At 61.6% G+C, this 15,824-nt stretch overlaps 7 protein-coding genes across 7 annotated transcripts; 2 read left to right on the top strand and 5 right to left on the bottom strand.

The window, feature by feature from the left end:
- Nucleotides 1–199: 199 nt before the first annotated feature.
- Nucleotides 200–1,853, bottom strand: THITE_2116195 (uncharacterized protein). The gene is made up of 4 exons (XM_003653587.1): nucleotides 1,338–1,853; nucleotides 1,221–1,273; nucleotides 1,073–1,157; nucleotides 200–995 (listed from the first exon to the last, which is right to left on the bottom strand). The coding sequence occupies exons 1-4, from the start codon at nucleotides 1,691–1,693 to the stop codon at nucleotides 383–385; spliced, it is 1,107 nt and encodes a 368-aa protein (XP_003653635.1). The 5' UTR covers nucleotides 1,694–1,853; the 3' UTR covers nucleotides 200–382.
- A 353-nt stretch (nucleotides 1,854–2,206) lies between these two features.
- THITE_118257 (uncharacterized protein) lies at nucleotides 2,207–3,917 on the bottom strand (the record flags this gene model as incomplete). Its single annotated transcript, XM_003653586.1, has 3 exons — nucleotides 2,207–2,391; nucleotides 2,459–3,491; nucleotides 3,531–3,917. 3 exons carry the CDS (start codon nucleotides 3,915–3,917, stop codon nucleotides 2,207–2,209), a joined length of 1,605 nt encoding a protein of 534 aa, XP_003653634.1.
- Nucleotides 3,918–4,798: 881 nt separating this feature from the next.
- Nucleotides 4,799–5,932, top strand: THITE_2048418 (uncharacterized protein; the record flags this gene model as incomplete). The annotated part of the gene is made up of 1 exon (XM_003653585.1): nucleotides 4,799–5,932. The coding sequence occupies one exon, from the start codon at nucleotides 4,799–4,801 to the stop codon at nucleotides 5,930–5,932; it is 1,134 nt and encodes a 377-aa protein (XP_003653633.1).
- A 351-nt stretch (nucleotides 5,933–6,283) lies between these two features.
- On the top strand, nucleotides 6,284–8,442 carry THITE_109922 (uncharacterized protein; the record flags this gene model as incomplete). The annotated part of the gene is made up of 2 exons (XM_003653584.1): nucleotides 6,284–8,250; nucleotides 8,322–8,442. 2 exons carry the CDS (start codon nucleotides 6,284–6,286, stop codon nucleotides 8,440–8,442), a joined length of 2,088 nt encoding a protein of 695 aa, XP_003653632.1.
- A 267-nt stretch (nucleotides 8,443–8,709) lies between these two features.
- Nucleotides 8,710–10,548, bottom strand: THITE_2144701 (uncharacterized protein; the record flags this gene model as incomplete). Its single annotated transcript, XM_003653583.1, has 3 exons — nucleotides 8,710–9,398; nucleotides 9,474–9,609; nucleotides 10,174–10,548. 3 exons carry the CDS (start codon nucleotides 10,546–10,548, stop codon nucleotides 8,710–8,712), a joined length of 1,200 nt encoding a protein of 399 aa, XP_003653631.1.
- A 458-nt stretch (nucleotides 10,549–11,006) lies between these two features.
- THITE_2116194 (uncharacterized protein) lies at nucleotides 11,007–13,992 on the bottom strand. Its single transcript, XM_003653582.1, has one exon. It carries the CDS (start codon nucleotides 13,732–13,734, stop codon nucleotides 11,104–11,106), a length of 2,631 nt encoding a protein of 876 aa, XP_003653630.1. The 5' UTR covers nucleotides 13,735–13,992; the 3' UTR covers nucleotides 11,007–11,103.
- THITE_2116193 (uncharacterized protein) lies at nucleotides 13,993–15,143 on the bottom strand. The gene has a single exon (XM_003653581.1). It carries the CDS (start codon nucleotides 15,037–15,039, stop codon nucleotides 14,251–14,253), a length of 789 nt encoding a protein of 262 aa, XP_003653629.1. The 5' UTR covers nucleotides 15,040–15,143; the 3' UTR covers nucleotides 13,993–14,250.
- Nucleotides 15,144–15,824: the final 681 nt, after the last annotated feature.

Here is a 15,824-nt window from a genome sequence, read left to right as displayed (position 1 = left end):
TAGGAACAGCCTTGACGTAGGAGACACGATTATGGACGGAAATTCGGGCGGTAATGTCGAAGTTGCCAAAGGCTGGCCTTTTTTGCCTCTTGATTGCGGTCCTCATTTCCAGTTCCACCAGCATCACTGGGGCACGCTTTACCGGGGCCTTATGCGCCTGGTATTCGGGCGGAGACGATCTCTCGCAACGAAGGATGTCGGATGGGGGACTGGTGGGCAAGTGGTTTATTGACGTCGCTTCCAGACAACTCCTTGAAGCTGGATGATCCGGGTTTGCCGCCTTGCTTGGTCCTGCCCATGCCTCTTTTCCACCCTCGATTTCTGGGAACTGCATCTCTATTGACGTACCCAATCAAGAGTAAACAAGCATTGTCTCTTTCCCCTAGTACCCCCTCCTCCGGTCGACGCGGTTCACCAGCTCGGCCCCGTCGGCCAGCCGCTGCAGATTGCACTCCAAGATGGCCAAGATGCGGGAGAAATACTTCAGCGACGCCCCCGATATGTGCGGCGTGATGATCACGTTCTTGGCCGTCCACAGCGGGTGGCCGTCCGGCAGCGGCTCCGGGTCGGTCACGTCGAGGGCGGCGCCGCGGATCAGGCCGCCCTCGAGCGCGGCCATCAGGTCGGCCGTGTGGACGACGGGCCCGCGCGCGATGTTGGACACGAAGGTGCGGCCGGCGCGCCCGTCGGCCGCCAGCACCTCGAACTCGGCCCGGGTCAGCAGGTGCCGCGTGGCCTCGGTCAGCGGCGTCGCCAGCACGAGCAGGTCCAGCCCGGACGCGAGGAAGGCGTGCAGGTCGGCCGTCGTCGGGCCCGAGAACCACCGCGCCGGGAGGACGCCCTCGGGATCGCCCAGCCCGGCCGGCGTCCAGCCGTGGTCGCGCCGCGACTCGGGAGTCGGCCGCGGGTGCAGCGTGTACGCGTGCACCTTCATGCCCATCGCCGTGGCGACGCGCGCCGTCTGACGGCCGATGCTGCCGTAGCCCAGGATGCCGCTGATGCACACTCGGGTTAGCATGCTGGGATGGTGTTTGTGCAATGGTGGTGGATAGGGGAAGATTGGGATGCTCACACGGTCTTGCCCTCGGCGTCGTCCAGCGTCAGCAGGTTCCCCCTGTCCCAACGGGCCTCTCTTTGCTGCTGGAGGTATTGCGGAACTGCCTTCTGGGTTAGCTTCAGCCCACCGTTTGGATCTCACGGCGCTATTTGAGACCACTTACAGCGATGCTCAAACGCAAGGTAGGTGCCGATAACCCACTCGGATATTTGCGGCCTCTCCAGCGTTAGCCTTTCCACCATCCTGCCTGCTCAGAGTAAGTTCGCTCCCCAAGACTCACCCGTGCACCCCGTTAGCAGTGCAGAAGGCGATATCCGTATCCTTGTAGATGGGCGTGTCCACCAGATGGTTCACCCCGGCGGTCATCACCTGTACGTATTGCAGCTTGGGGGCCTCCGCGGGCGTCGGCAGGCTGGTGAAAGTTAAGAGAACTGTCACGTCCTTCCACGTCTCCGCCGGCAGGCTAACCCGCGGGAGGTCTCCGCCGCCAGTCCACGTTTCCACATGGGAAACGACCTCCAGATCGGGGAACTTGGCTGCAAGCCCTGCTACAAAGTCGTCGGGCACCTTCCACGGCGCGACGACCAGCAGTTTGTGGCCCCGGAGGGTTTTGTTGGCTTCCGGCTTGACCGGCATGTTGCTACCTCGGCTGGTAATAAATGTCGTCTGTCGTGGGGAGAAAAGTGAAGGGAAAGAAGTCCTACACCCGAGAGTGATGAAGGCCGCTGAGGTGACCTTTATTTCACAAGAGGTCACGCTCTTTAAAGAGCTTGTCGTGGATGGATGGATCCCGGATTGCCTTAAAGCCGACACTGCCGTGCACAGCTTTGCAACGGCGTGGCTTTGCGGGGTTGACGCGGGGAGGCTGATCTGCGGAGCCCCGTATGGACAGAACATAAATCCGTGGTGGTCAGCCCGCCTGCCGTTGGCCGCTCCAAATGACGCGTCAGATGCCAAACAAATTCGAATGCCAAGCTGGGATTTGGTAAGGCTTCTTCTCACATTGATATTGTATTACGCTGAACCGCTAACCAATCTCTGTTGGACGGAAATGCAAGGTCTCAAGCTCGCTTCGAAAGCAGCCACACGCTCCTACCCTTCAGGACAGCCCGCGCCAGCACCGGGTAATCCGGAGGGATTCGATGCTAACTATGGCGCTGACGGATCCGCGTCTGCCTCATGCAATCGGACCTGGACACCGCTCCCGCTCCTGTTTTCGATGGTGTGGTGAAACCGCATTGGCCCGTCCGGCGGCGTCTCGGCGTTTTCAATCCTGTCGTACCGCTGCAGCAGCCTCACGGTCACGTAGGCTGCTTTGATCCGCGCAAACTGTTCTGCGGCGCAGTCAGTTGGACGCAAGTCCTCGTATTCCGTCAGCATTCTTATCACCGGCTCACTTACGCCCCAGGCACTGCCGGACCCCTCCTCCGAAGGGCAGGAACTCAAAACCGAACCTGCGCCCGCCGTCCTCCAACCACCGCTCAGGCCTGAACTGGTCGTAATCTGGCCCCCACAGATCCGGTCGCTGCGCCATGGCATACGTCGGGATCAGGATCTGGGTCCCCTTGGGCACGAAGATTGGCCGGTCCCTGTTGGGACCGCCCCCGCGCGGCAGTATCGTGTCGCGGAGCGCGACACGCTCGTTCAGCGGCACCACGGGCGCCACGCGGAGCGTCTCGTTGATGACGGCGTGCAAATACGGCAGCAGAACGCGGAACTCCTTGGTTCCAAATCCGCGCGGCGGGTTGTGTCCAAACTTCTCCAGCACGTCCCGGCGCAGCTTGTTCCAGACTCGCGGGTGGCGAGCCAGCAGGTAGAACGCCCAGCCGAGCAGCGCGGCCGTCGTGTCGCGCCCGGCGATGAGTACGTTGAGTGTCTGGCTGCGTAGCTCGACGGGGTCCTGCGTCATCTTGGCGAGCTCGTGCAGGAGGACGTAGCGATCCTTGTTGGCCGCTCCCTGCTGATGCTGTAGCCCGTCCAGGTAATCGTCCCCGCGACGGAGCCGGAGCTGCACGAACCATTCGGCGTACTTGTGGACGGCGGCGCAATGCTTGCTGAACGGCCAGGACGGCAGCAACCAGCGGTATTTCCAGAGCGCGCCGCGTGTCTCGACCCAGAATTTGCCTGCATCCATGTGCTTTCCGATATTCGCGCGGTCGGAGGGTTCGTGGCCAGGGAGCTCCGGGAGCTCGACGCGTTCGGCAGGATTCTGGGAGTGCACCGAGTAGCCGTAGACCATCTCGGTGACCACGTCGAGGGCGAGGTTGTAGAACAGCGGCTGCAAGTCGAACTTGCGGGTCCATCCCTGCGCACAACCACCGTCGCGGTGTCTGCTAATGGCGGCGATCAACTGCTGCACGTGGCGCTCGAGCAAGTCGAGGTCGTTGATCTGCTGCATCGAGAACTGCGGCCGGATGAGGGAGCGCGAATGCTTCTAGCTCTCGCCGCGCGACGTGAAGATGCCGTGGCCGACCAGCGGCTCCCAGCTGGCCGCTCGGTGCTCGCTGATGTCCCAATCGTGGGCTTCGGTGGCGAGGACCGCCTGCACGTTGGCAGGGTCTCGGGATACGATGAGGTCGTAGTCGAAGATGCCAACGAGGACCGTGTGCACGTCCTTGCCCATCTCCTGGTCGATGGACTCAATTACGTGCTGTGGCCCCCTGTCGGTCTTGGTGGCCCGGAGACCCTCGGCGAGCCAGCCAAATCCCATGAAGCCCTTCCTCGGCATGACGGGCGGCGGACTGCATCCCCGACGGATTGCCTCTCGCTCGATGCGCCTTCGCTCGTTCCGGCTTGTCGACCACCGGTTGAGCAGGTACAGAACGGGGACCCCGAGGGCCAGGAGCGTGAAGAACCACATCGTCGCGAGAATGGCTGTCGCTTGTCCACAACCTGGAAAACTTGCTGCTGCCTCAAGAGTCCGTCAATCTCCTCGAAGCGACCGTTTATAGTGAGCGTCGGCTTGGCAAGACACGCAGCGGAAGTCCTCGGCTTCTCATGCGAAATGGCTGTTCTTGGAAAGACGTTTTGCTCTAGTCGATACCTGAACTGTCTTCGATACTGTTTGGTCTGCGAGACGCCGCATTTGCGAAGCACGGGCGGTCAAAACTGCCTGGCACGAAACCAGCACTTGCTTCATCCGGTCCAAGCAAGCGGGCCTTCCCATTATGACATGGTGGGAGGAAACACATGGCTGCCTGAACAAACACTCAAGTTGCTCCGGTAGATATCTACGGCAGGAGCGAAGAGCATCTTCTCCCCATCCTGCAAACCTTTGGTCTTTCCTTTCCACTTCTTGGGAGCGTGGGGTTTGCACAGCCAGCCTTTCAGGCAGGAAACCTACCAGGTACAGGCTGCCTCCCGCCTCCCTCATCCAGCCCGCCTCACTTCGGCAACGTCCGACTCGCCTGATTCTTCATCCGTTTCAAGGTTCGAATCTGCCACCCGACTGACAGGCCACTCGCACCTTCCGGCGTTCCCACTACCTGGTAGTTGACCGATCCCGCCCGTACCAGCCTGCAACCGGCAGCGGAATGCAAAAGGTCCGCCCTGAGACGGCTTCGTCTCGTGTCTTCTCCCCCAACATCATGAACTCCTAGTTATCCCGCACCCTTCTATTGCTTGTGCCGATTCCGCGAAATACCTATGATGCTGGATAGCTTATCTATCTCCATGTCACCTAGAGCTCCTCCTTTTCCTCAGCGCCCGGTCAGTGGCACGAGCGCCACGCGGCTTTCGACGATGCTGCGATGGTGCCTCATCATCGTGCTATTGGTGGCGTACCTTGTTCCACGGACTGCGGCCAACGTCCCGCCCAGGGTACCTCCTCGGTACTCTGGAGAGGCGCAGAAACTGGCGGATCCAACATACGGTCCAATACCGGGCGAGTCGGATCACTATAGCAGCTACTGGGGCATCGAGCGGCCCTTCCCCGGCAACATCCAGGATCCCGTCTTCCCGACCGAAGATGGCCCTCCAGGTGAGGACGACGAGGTGTGGCAGAACCTGCTGTCTGCCGAATGGATCATCTTCGAGTTCTACCAGCAGGGCATCGAGCGGTTTACCGACCAAGATTTCATCGCCGCTGGCATGCCCAACAACACACGCTTTCGTCTGATGGAGATCCGCAACAATGAGGCCGGCCACCTCCGCGTCTTCCAGAACATGATCTCGCCCACGTCCATCAAACCCGGCGCCTGCAAATACATCTTCCCGCTGAGCGACCCGCACTCATACCTCACGTTCATGACCGTGCTCGAGATCTCCAGCATGGCGTTCCTGGCGGGGCTCGCCCAACAGGTCAAAGCCGAGTCGGCCAGGGGTGCCATAGCTGCAATGTCGCAGACCGAGGCGCGGCACCAAGCCTGGGCCTTGATGGATCTCTGGAAAACCAACCCCTTTGCCGGCCCCGCCGACACCACCTTCCCATACGCCAACCAGATTCTGTACAGCACCCACGACCTGATCGTGCCCGGGAGCTGCCCGCCCGAGAACCCCGAGTACCCCCATCCCCGCCAGCTCTTGCCGGCCCTGTTCGCGGCCTCCAACACTACCAGTCTGTCGCCGGGCGCCACCATCACGCTGAACTTCACCGACGCGGACAACCAACCTGTCTTCGACCCCTGCATCCAGTACTACGCCGTGTTCTGCCACGGCGTGCTCAACATCAGCGTGCCCATCGATACCAGGGGGTTTCCCGATCGCCCAATCAATGTCACCATCCCGGCGGCCTTTGAAGCCAGGGGCGTAATCATCGCCCTGGTCGCAGACCAAATTGGCGCACCAACCAAGGAGTCGGTTGTGGCGGGTCCGGCTGTCATGTTGGAACAGCCTGCCAGGTTGGGGCCGGAACTGGTGCGCAAGAAGTACGAGTGAGGGACATTGCTACAGAACTGTGGTGTTTCGCTGTTTTTGTGATAATCCGGGCGGTGTGTCGGAGGTTCTGGATTGTCGCCGTCAGAGACAAAGGGGGTCCGGAATTGCCGGGACAACAATGAACAAAGGGGCTCGCCAGCTTGTTTACAAAGCGGTTGAGTGCTTAGCGTGCAGCGAACAGCAAAATTCAGAGAATGTCACGTAAGTGGTGTGCCTGGCTGGCCTGTGTCTGGAACAGCATGTCTCCTCTAGTATTTAACGCTCACCTTGCTGCAAAGTATCTTTCCCGTTCCTTCCCTCCATCCATCAACTCATTCTCACCAACAGCAGACTCCTTCAAAAGTCAGCACAATGGCCAAGCAAGCTACCATTCCGCAGCACCCACTCGTGCGAGTCGAGGTCATCCGCGCCTTGGTTGAGTCTCACATGCTGAGCGGTGCCGATCTGCTGGCACTCGCGCTTGTGAGCAAGGCGGTCTTTCGGCTTGTGTATCTGGAACGGAGGCGCGACAGGATCAGGACGGTTCCCTTCGTCGGCTACCCTCGGAACCCCGTCAGCTCCGCCATTGACGCCGATGACCGCGAGAGTCTGGAGGAGGATCTGAAGCTAAGCGAGCTCGATAAGAATGCGGATTGCCCCAACGGCCAGTTGCTTCGCGTCCACGGAGGGAGTGGCATCCACCTGCTCATGAGCTTGTGCATTCAGAGTGGCGCCCTTCGTTGCCTCGGGGTCCTGATGAAGTTGGCCGCCGACCCAGCGACTCCCTTCAACTTCAGCCTGAAATGGCTGTACAATAAGGCACAAGACGAAGCGCTGCGCTACGGCCGCCTCGAGGTCCTGTTATGGCTGCACGACTGCGACAAGGATCACACCCGCTTCGGGCCGCCGGACGCGCTCTACAAGACTCTCCTCAAGCAAGCCCGCTCGCCCGCCGCCATCGGCTGGCTGGCCCGCCGCCTGCCCCACGACACGGACTATCTGCCGATTCTTGTCACGCAGTGTGCCAACAAATACGCCCAGCCGGCTGTCCTGGAAGTCCTGATCGACCTCGTCCCCCATCACAGGCTCTCCTCGGCGGTCAGCCTCGGCGACAGCGAGAGCAGCAGCGACAGCGGTGCCGACGATAGCAACAGCAGAAGCAGCGCCGGCAAGCCCACGACGGCCCTCTGCGCTGCCGCATCCGCCCTGCACGTCCAGGCCATCGACATCCTCCTCCGCAGCGGCGCCCTCGGCTTCCAGCCGCCCAGCAGCAGCTCCAGCAGCAGTATCAGCAGCATCAGCACCAGCGGCAGCACCAGCGGCCCAGACACCGCCAGCACGACGAATACGAACCATCCAAACCCGCTCTTCACCGTCCTCGCCCACCCGCTGCCGACGATGCCCTCCCTCTCTCTTACCACCCCCGACTTCGACCCGGACGCCGATAGCGCCAGCGCCCAAGAAATCGCCCTACAACAGCGCCGCCGCTACCAGCGCCGCCTCGCCGACTGGCGCGCCGCCCTGCACCGCCTCGCGGCGCCCATGCACGCCGCCGTGGCCTACCTTGTCGACGCGGCCGCTTCCGAGTACGGGCGCGGCGGCAGGCATGCGCGCGACGAGCTGCTGCTCTCGCGCATGCTGGACCGCGCGGCGGTGGGGTATGCGCACGCGCTACGGGGGTTGTTGCTGGCTAGTTTGGGCGGGGTGTTGAGCGCGGCTGGTGGCGATCGCCAGGAGGACGATGACGGTTGCCAGGGAAAAGGCTTTGGGAACGGTTCCGGGGACAACAAGATGGACGTGGTTGAGCTGGCGCGGAAGTTGCTCTGCAAGGTCCCGGCCGGGGCGGTGGCGTCGGCGTGGCGGGCTGAGCCCGATGCTGCCGTGTTCTTTTTTCCGGGTGAGGGTGGGAAAGAGGAGGAGGAGGGAAAGGAGGAGCCAGCTGGTGGTGAGTCGCGGGTCGAGTACACCTGGCGTCCCGGCCTGTGCGGCAGCTGGGTGCGGGCCCGGCTGCGGGACGCAGGTGTGTGGCTGCCGGCCGAGATGGAGGAGGTGTGGAACCTGCTGCTGACGCCGACGACGGCGGAGCTGGCGGCGCGGTATCTGGTGTTCCGGGCCGACACGAGCGCGCCGCGGAACTCGGTGGACCTGCTGTGGGATCTGCTGGTTGCCGTGGAGAAGGGAGCGCCTGCTGCTCAGGGCGCGGCTCAGAAGGGAAAGAAGGCTGTGTCCGGTGAGAAAGAAGCGGTTACCTGTCGCGAGGAGGCCAACCTTCCTGGCATGAGCAGTTCTGGCTTCGCAAAGGGCAAGGGAGTGGCTGTGGTCGGTCACGGTGAGGAGTGGTGAGTCTATCCATTCCCCGAAGTTTGTCCTCCGGAGAAGTAGACTCGCCAGCTGCTGACTTTCTCACTAGCAAACCCCGTGCAGCCCTGTCAGTCCTGATCGGTGACGGCATCGTCGAGCTTCTGGAAGCATCATCGGACAGCGAGAGCGAGGGAATCCTTACTCCGTTGTCAGAGGAAGGAGATTGGTGATGATATTTGGTTAATTTTCCCGCGGCTATGAGAGGCGTAACGCACAACAGCGCCCAGATTGGTAGACTTTGCTAGGAAATCAACCCCCAACATAGCCGTCAAGCAACTCTGATCCTTCCTGCATTACCGATTATGTATGACAACGCATCATGATCTATGAACCATTTGTGTGATATCCCCCTTGATCTCGCATCCGTTCTGTATGATAACTCACTGTGATTCAGCATCCTTAAGAGAGCCGTAAATTCGCAATGATGATCTCCCCCCTTAAGAAAGGACAACCCCTTTAGCGACCTCAATCCCCGCCCACGTCAGCAATTTTTCCTGCGCAGCGTCGAATTCTTCCCTGAACTCCTTGGTTCCCGGCCGCGGCCCAGCCTTTTTCGCCATCAGGGCTGTGCACATACCGCAAATCCCCTTGGTGTAGTTGACATCCCCGCCAAAAGCCCTGCTCGCCTCACGGCAGAGCTCATACACATACCCATAGGTAACCGCGCGGATGTCGTCCAGCTCCGGAAACGTCTTGTCCTCAAACGCCGCCTCGTCGGGACGCAAGCAGCCCGTGACGACGAGCACCTTGACGACGTCCATCATTTCGTTGACCCACTCGGGCCCGCCCCGGCTGCGGCTGCTGAGGAACTTGCCCTTGAGGGCGCAGCGCAGCGCAGGGATGGGCTTGCCTTGGTCGAGATACAGCAGGGCGAGCGAGAGGCGGGCCGCAGGCAGCGGCTCTAAGTGGTCGGGCCACGGCGATGCGGTGGCCGTGATGGTCCGCAGCCTGGTCTCGACGGTTGGGAGGTCGTCCAGGTCCGGGTAGATGCCGGGATGTTTGGAGGCGCGGACTGCGGAGCGGAGGAGGTCGCGGATTTGGCGCTGGGCTTGGTGGAGGGGGCCGAGATCTCGGCTGCCGCCGAGCAAGGCGCGCTGTTCAGCCAGCTCGGATGTGCAGCGGGCGCCTGATCGAGTGGGCGTGTCAGCCTAGGACGTGCACTAATATCAAGTTCGAAAGGAGCACAGTGGGTAACTCTTACAGGAACAGTCGAAGAAGTACTCGCGCTTGAGGACTTCCTGGCGCGCGGCCACGTCAAAGGTCGGATCGATGTAGCAGATGGTAATCTCCTCCCCTGGAGCGATCTTCTTCAGCGAGCGGACCCGGAGCTCGCGGCCCTGGAAGAAGACCAAGGCGTTGGGATCGCAGGAGTGGTTGATTACGGCGGTCAGGAACTCGAAGGCATAGCCGACCGATTCGTTCTTTTCTGCCGGCCGCATTCTCACGCAGTTGACGCGCAGCTGTCCCCGACAGATAAGTGTCAATTACCGAGTCTGTCCTGATTGTTTGCTTGGCGATTGTCGAAGAGGGTAGAGGATTGAAAGAACTTACTGCCGGAACGATCATCCAGACGAGATCCATACGCGCCCGCTTCCCGGTCGCTTCCTGGACAGCCATGGCGATGTCGAGGACTTCGTTGAGACGGTCGGGATCCTTCGAGATGGCGTCGAAGTGCGTCTGCAGGAGCCCGTACGCCTTGCCCAGAGAGTAGCCGCGCTTGTGCCAGAAAAACAGGCGGTGGGCGAGTAGGTGCTGGGGCTTCATCGCGGGTGCGCCCTTGAGCACCTTGCACTCGTCCTTATGGTAAGCGCTCCAGGCCATCTTCTGGCAATCCTGTGTCGTGGGGTCAGCCGAGAACTGCGCGGTTTATCTCTTACCGTGATTATAATCTGCCAACATACCTTTGAGCAGAACCTCGCGGCTTTGCATGCCGAGCAGAGTTTGACGTTTTCTCCCGCCTTGGGACTCGACGCGTTGCTGACACCAAGCTTTGTGTCCTCGAAACACCAATCACAGAAAGACTCGTTGCCGGGGTCGACGGCGGCGAGGTCGGGGACGGCGTGGTAAATCTCGCGACCGGCGTCGATCCCGGCGGCGGCGAACAGTCCCGAGCCGACGCAGAGGGAGGAAGGGCGGATTTCGAGCGGAAACGGCGAGGCGACGCGGGCCACCATCTCCTTGCACAGTCGCTCATCTTCGTGGAAGCCGGCGTGGGGCGCCGGCACGTAGTCGTCGTCGTTGATATCGTTTGCGCGAGCGTCGTTGGTGGGCGGCATGGTGGCCTCGGCCTCGGCCTTGGCCTTGGTTTGTCGCTTCTTCGTCATTGTGAACCAATTGACTGCAGGTAGCTTGGGAGGGAGGATCGGTTTGCTGGTCTGGAAAGATAAAAGCGGAAATAAGAAGTGGCAGTCGGCAGGATGTTGAGGTACCTACAAGTGGAAAGCACGGCCAGCGAGTTACCGGGGTAAGTTACTGGGGCGAGAGAAGGCGCAAAGAACTAGGCGGGCTCTCATAAGTGCGCATGCAAATGCCTTAACTGGCTGAACTTTGCAAGCAACTCTCGGGGAGTCCGAAACCACGTAATGTTGAGGGAGATCGCCAGCTGAGCGTGGAGACGCAGAAATCCATTCCATCCCATGCTATCTCACGATTGTACTCTGCAGTCACCGTCCCACACAGTTGCCCGCCAACTGCAAAGTGCAAATATCAAGTACCATCGCTGCATGTGCCTGTATGTCAAGGCCTCACTTATGCCTTGCTGGATAAACAACCTGGAAGCAAATGACCCCCCAACCGCATGTCATCCGCCGACCACGCGCGCAGCACAATCATTACTCGTCCGCCATGGCGTACCTCAGCCAAAACGCCGACGCCTCCCGCCGCGCAGCCGCCACCCTCATCAACTCCCCCTCCTCGTCATCGTCGTCGTCCTTCTCCCCATCATTTCCCCTCCCCGCCCTCGCCCTCGCCCTCGAGACAGTCAAGTCGAACTTCCTCGGCTCCGCCGCGTTCGGCTTCATGTCGGCCAGCCGGCAGTCCACGAGCCGCAGGCTGCATTGGGAAAAATCGAGCACCAGGAAGCAGCCGCCGCCGGTGCCGTCTCCGCAGTGCAGCAGCCCAATTTCCCTCTCCCTCTCCCTCTCCCCTCCGGGCCCGCTTTCAGGGGTTGAAGTCGACCCGGTGTCATGGGAACTTGTTCTGCTGCTACCCGCCCGTGGGCGCCGGGAAGAAGAAGAGGAGAAGGAGGAAGAAGACCCCAAGGGCGGCGGCGACTCCAGAGAAGAAGCGGGAAACGAGGCGGCGCACGCGCAGAAGTGGTCACCGCAGTCCCGCGCAAGCCTCTCCCTCACCATCTCCGCCCTCACCCTCTTCCCTGTCGAATCCCCCCAATGGCCTGTAGCTGATACACCACCGCTGCTCGCATACTCCAGCGCATCCGCCAGCGCCAAGAGAGGCGACGTCGTGCCATGCGCGCCACCGCCACTGCCGCCGCCGCTGCCGATGCCGCACACAGCCCACCACCAGTCCTGCAGCCCCTGCCCGGCAGGCGCGGCCACCACGCCCGAGCTCGCGCCCGCGTAGGTCCGCTCCAGCACGCGGCAGAGCTCGCACAGCGCGATGGACAAGAGCATGGTGCGGGCGTGGGCGGCGCTGCTGCTGCCTGCCGACACCGAGACGGCGCCTCCGGCTGCTGCTCCTCCTAGGACCCCTGTTTTCGGGCCTGGTGGCGTTTGTCCGGCTGTGGGTGGGATGAGCTGCTGCTGCTGCTGCTGTTGTTGCTGCTGCTGCTGCTGCCTGAGCACCGACATGGTCTTCAAAAAGGCCAGGCCTGCGCGCGGCGAGGCGCTGTGGTCTGCCTTTATGAGGGCGGTCAGGAGAGAGGCGAGAAGCTGGAAGCTGGTCGTTTCGCTGTCACGCTGGCCGTTGTCGTCGTTGGCGGGGTTGGCAGCGGCGGGTGGTGGAGAGGATTGGCTGCTTGAGTTTGGGAAGGGGAAGAGGAGACAGAGAAGGGTGAACCTCTCCTCGAGGGTCGGCGGTAAGGTGGGAGGCGTCGCCGGGAGAGGCGTCCACGAGGGCTCGAGCGACCAGAAAGCAGTTGGGGGCGGGTTGGTGTGGATGAGGTGTGAAGCTGGTGCCGCGCCCAGCCGTGAGAGGAAGCCGATGAATGCGGCGTTGGAGGAAACCGGGCAGTCGACGCGGAAGAGTCTGCCGAGGAGTTCTGCTACACCCGCGCCAAACTGATAGAGCTGTTGGACGGGATCCGGTAGGTGCATGGGCTGGCCTGCCACGCATTCCTCGGGAGTGAAAGCCACGGATGAGGCTGCTTGGTCTGGAACCTGATCAGGAACCTCCTGCTTGATGTAAGTATCTGGAGGCCCGGGGGGCCAAGGGAAGGCTGGTCTTGGCAGGTTTTGAATCATATCGCTCGTCGGGAACGAGAAGGGCGCCGGCGGGGCTAGTGGTGACAGCGGCGTGGTGGGTAGGCCGCTCAGCGTAGCACTCTGTGCCTCCTTCTCGAGAATGAGGCTACGGAGCCTGGTGTTGTCGGCCTTCTCCCTTGCGATTTCCGCGTCTCGCTGTTGCACCAAGCCGCGCAGCTCTAGATTTTCCGACTTGAGCTCTTCGGCTTCTTCGTCCCTCTCTCGCACCAGGACCTGCAATCTGCAGCACTCGGCCGTCGCCTTCTCAACTGCCGCGTCCCTGTCTCGCACCGAAGCTTCGAGACTCAGCTTTTCCGCCGCGAGCTTCGCCCGCTCCCCCTGAATTGAGCGATAACTGCCCTCAAGACTCTTCAGTTTGGCGTTTAGATCCTTGACCTCAAGCTTTAGCCGGCGCACGTCGTCATCCGCCTTGGCTGCCGCCAACTTCAGGTCTTGGGCCTGCTCAGCGAAGTCCTTCCTCGCGTAGTCGAGCTTGTAAGTGGCCGCGTCGAGCTCCCGTCTCAACCCCTCCCCATGCGCCGACAGCTGCTCCATATCGGCCGCCATGCTCTGAATCTCGCCGCACATTGCGCGGCAGACGCCGCTCAGGCGGCATAACTGGGCGTTGATGTTCTCGGCGGCTCTCGCGATGGGATGGCTCAGCGCGTAGCCGCTCTGGGTGACGACCGTCTTGATGGTCTGCACCTGGGCAAAAATGCTGTCTGCAGCGGAGAAGAAAGCGCTCTCGTGGCGCCGGAACGACGGTGCTTCCGAGGTGTCCTCCTCCCAGGCGGGCTCAGACTTGGGCGCAGCGGGAGACCTGCCTCTGCCCCGAATCTTGAACTCGGTGGCCGCCGACGGCGCCTGCTGAACGGCGTAGCCACCGAGAAAGAGGGGCTTCGGCTCCGGCGCGCCGTCTTCATCCGACTTCGAGTCAAACGGCCGCGGGGGCGCCTGCCAACGCGCCTTCTTTCTGAGATGGCCTTTGGGCGACGTGGGTGGCCGCCTGAAGGGCTCCCCGCCCTTGTTGCTTTTCTCCATCCCGTTGCCTGTGCCGCGCGGTGACCGGTCGGTGAGGCGCTGCGCAACGCCTTGGAGCAGCTGAATTGAGGATTCAAGACCGTGAGGCGCCGAGACTGCGGCGCTAGAAGAATTGCGTTACGGTTGGCGGCGAGTGTGGACCCCATGGGTTAAGTATCCCGGATAGGGAAGGGTTGACCCCTGAAAAGCAAAGGTGAGAAGGCGCCAAACAGGGGTAGGCATGTAAATCGCCGTCGAAGTGTCGTGGTGTCGCGGTAATTCTCAAGATCAGAATGATTCCGCACAAAATATTCTTGGCAGCGCAAAGTCATGACACAAGGTGCAAATGATTGCCCCTATTGTTGGTCCCGCTGCTAGTAGGCAAGCAATGGGAAACCGTGACCATTCACCCACAAGCAGTTCAAAGCCGGTCGTCTACATCGCACTCTCCTTTCACCTGAACAAATCGTGAACAAAGACTAGGCGATACCGACCCCAAAATCGGCTCTTTCCTCCGAGTGAATCTTCCCACCAACATCACTGGCACTTGTACGTGGTGATCGCACCGACAGGCAGCGTCGTGGTCGTGGTGAAAACCCCCGGGGGCCCGTACCCAACCAGCCCGGTGCTGATGGCAAGCGAGCAGCCGGCGCAATCCAGAGGCACCGTGGTTGTCGTGTAGCTTGCGTACGTCGTCAGGGTCTTGCCCGCCGATTGCGGCGGCTGGACTATGTAGGTCGTCGTGCAAGCCGCCGGCTCGATGCCGCCGCCGGCGACCTTGGCTGCGGCTGCGGGGCGCAATGTCGGCGAAGGGGGCGGGCCGTTCGGCCTCCTGTTAGATGCGGAAGCTACTGGAGCACCGCCGGCGGGCACGGTCGGTGTTGCGGCAGCCGCGTTGGTATCCGACCGCTGGCCCGAGGGCCGACAGACGGTGCTCCAGGAGGTGCTCGCGACTCCCACGGACAGAGTTGCTGTGATATGCTGGTTGGGGCAGTTATAGAAACTTTGTGACAGGTCGAGGTAAGGGCAGCCGTGGCAATTGACCTCCTGGTACAGCACTGTTGTCGTCGGGTAAACGGTAGTCGTCCCGTCCCAGGTGCAAGGGAACGAGTTTTTCTCTGTCAAGGTGGTCGTGCAGCCCGGAGCAGGGGGGGTAAGGGTAATGGTGCCGGTGGGCGCAACCGATGCTGGATCGCCAATGTCGAGAGGCTCGCGCCGGTCGAGCGGCCGCCCGTGACGCACGGCGATGGGCGTCGGGTTCGGCGCCGGGGAGCCATGCACAGGCGCCAGGGCCGTCGAAAGAAGCAGAAGCGCCAGCAGGTCCATGGCGGGCTGGTTATCCGAGGTCAGAGGAGCGGTAGAGCTGCGCCCGAGGAAGCGGGATGTCAAGGATGGCCAAGAGCCGGACAGGGTTGAGGTCGTGAGGCTGAAAGGGAGAGCCAGCTCCGCGCCTTGCTTATTTATATAAGGTTGACTACCGTGGTAGTGTACGAGCGGGCGCGCGGCGTCGAGTCCAGATCACTGGCAGCCATGGATGGGTTTCCGGGTTGGCCGGCGGAGAATGCGCCGCGTCGCAGCCGGAAGAGCGCCGAAGGAACAGGAGCGTAGCAGTCGCCTACTGTGTATGGACACTAGCGCATCCTCCACTACACAGATGGCAAGATATTGCGCTGCCGGTGGGACGGCGGGGCGGTTGGCGTCCTGTGGTCGGAGGAACCGGGCAGGAAGTCGGGGCGGCTCAAAGGAGGACAGATGTGCTTCAAGAAGGGTGCGCCAACGGCTTAGGGCAACGCGGAACTGGGCCAGGCGCTCCGCGCTCGAACTAGCAATCTACCTATTGGACCGGCCCGAGGAATCTTGGTTAGCAAACACTACCCCTAAATATTGCGAGAATCGCAAGGGGCGCCGGGCTTCCTCTGTCAGTACCTCACCCCCTGACGTTATTTGATGCATACACTACCTTACCTACACTAGTGTACGAAGGATCAGTCACCCATCCCACGCAATGCACGACGAGGCAGCGTGGTGGGCTCGCCGGGGCAGGACGGCGCCGAGAGTTTTAGTGGACCAAGTCACGAAACCGGCAAGTCAACCATGACAGCCTGGTTCTG

The sequence above is a fragment of the Thermothielavioides terrestris genome, chromosome 2, assembly GCF_000226115.1.
Source record: "Thermothielavioides terrestris NRRL 8126 chromosome 2, complete sequence".
Lineage (NCBI taxonomy): Eukaryota > Fungi > Ascomycota > Sordariomycetes > Sordariales > Chaetomiaceae > Thermothielavioides > Thermothielavioides terrestris.
The sequence above is the reverse complement of the archived record's forward strand: the minus strand, read 5'-3'. Positions and strand labels throughout refer to the sequence as shown.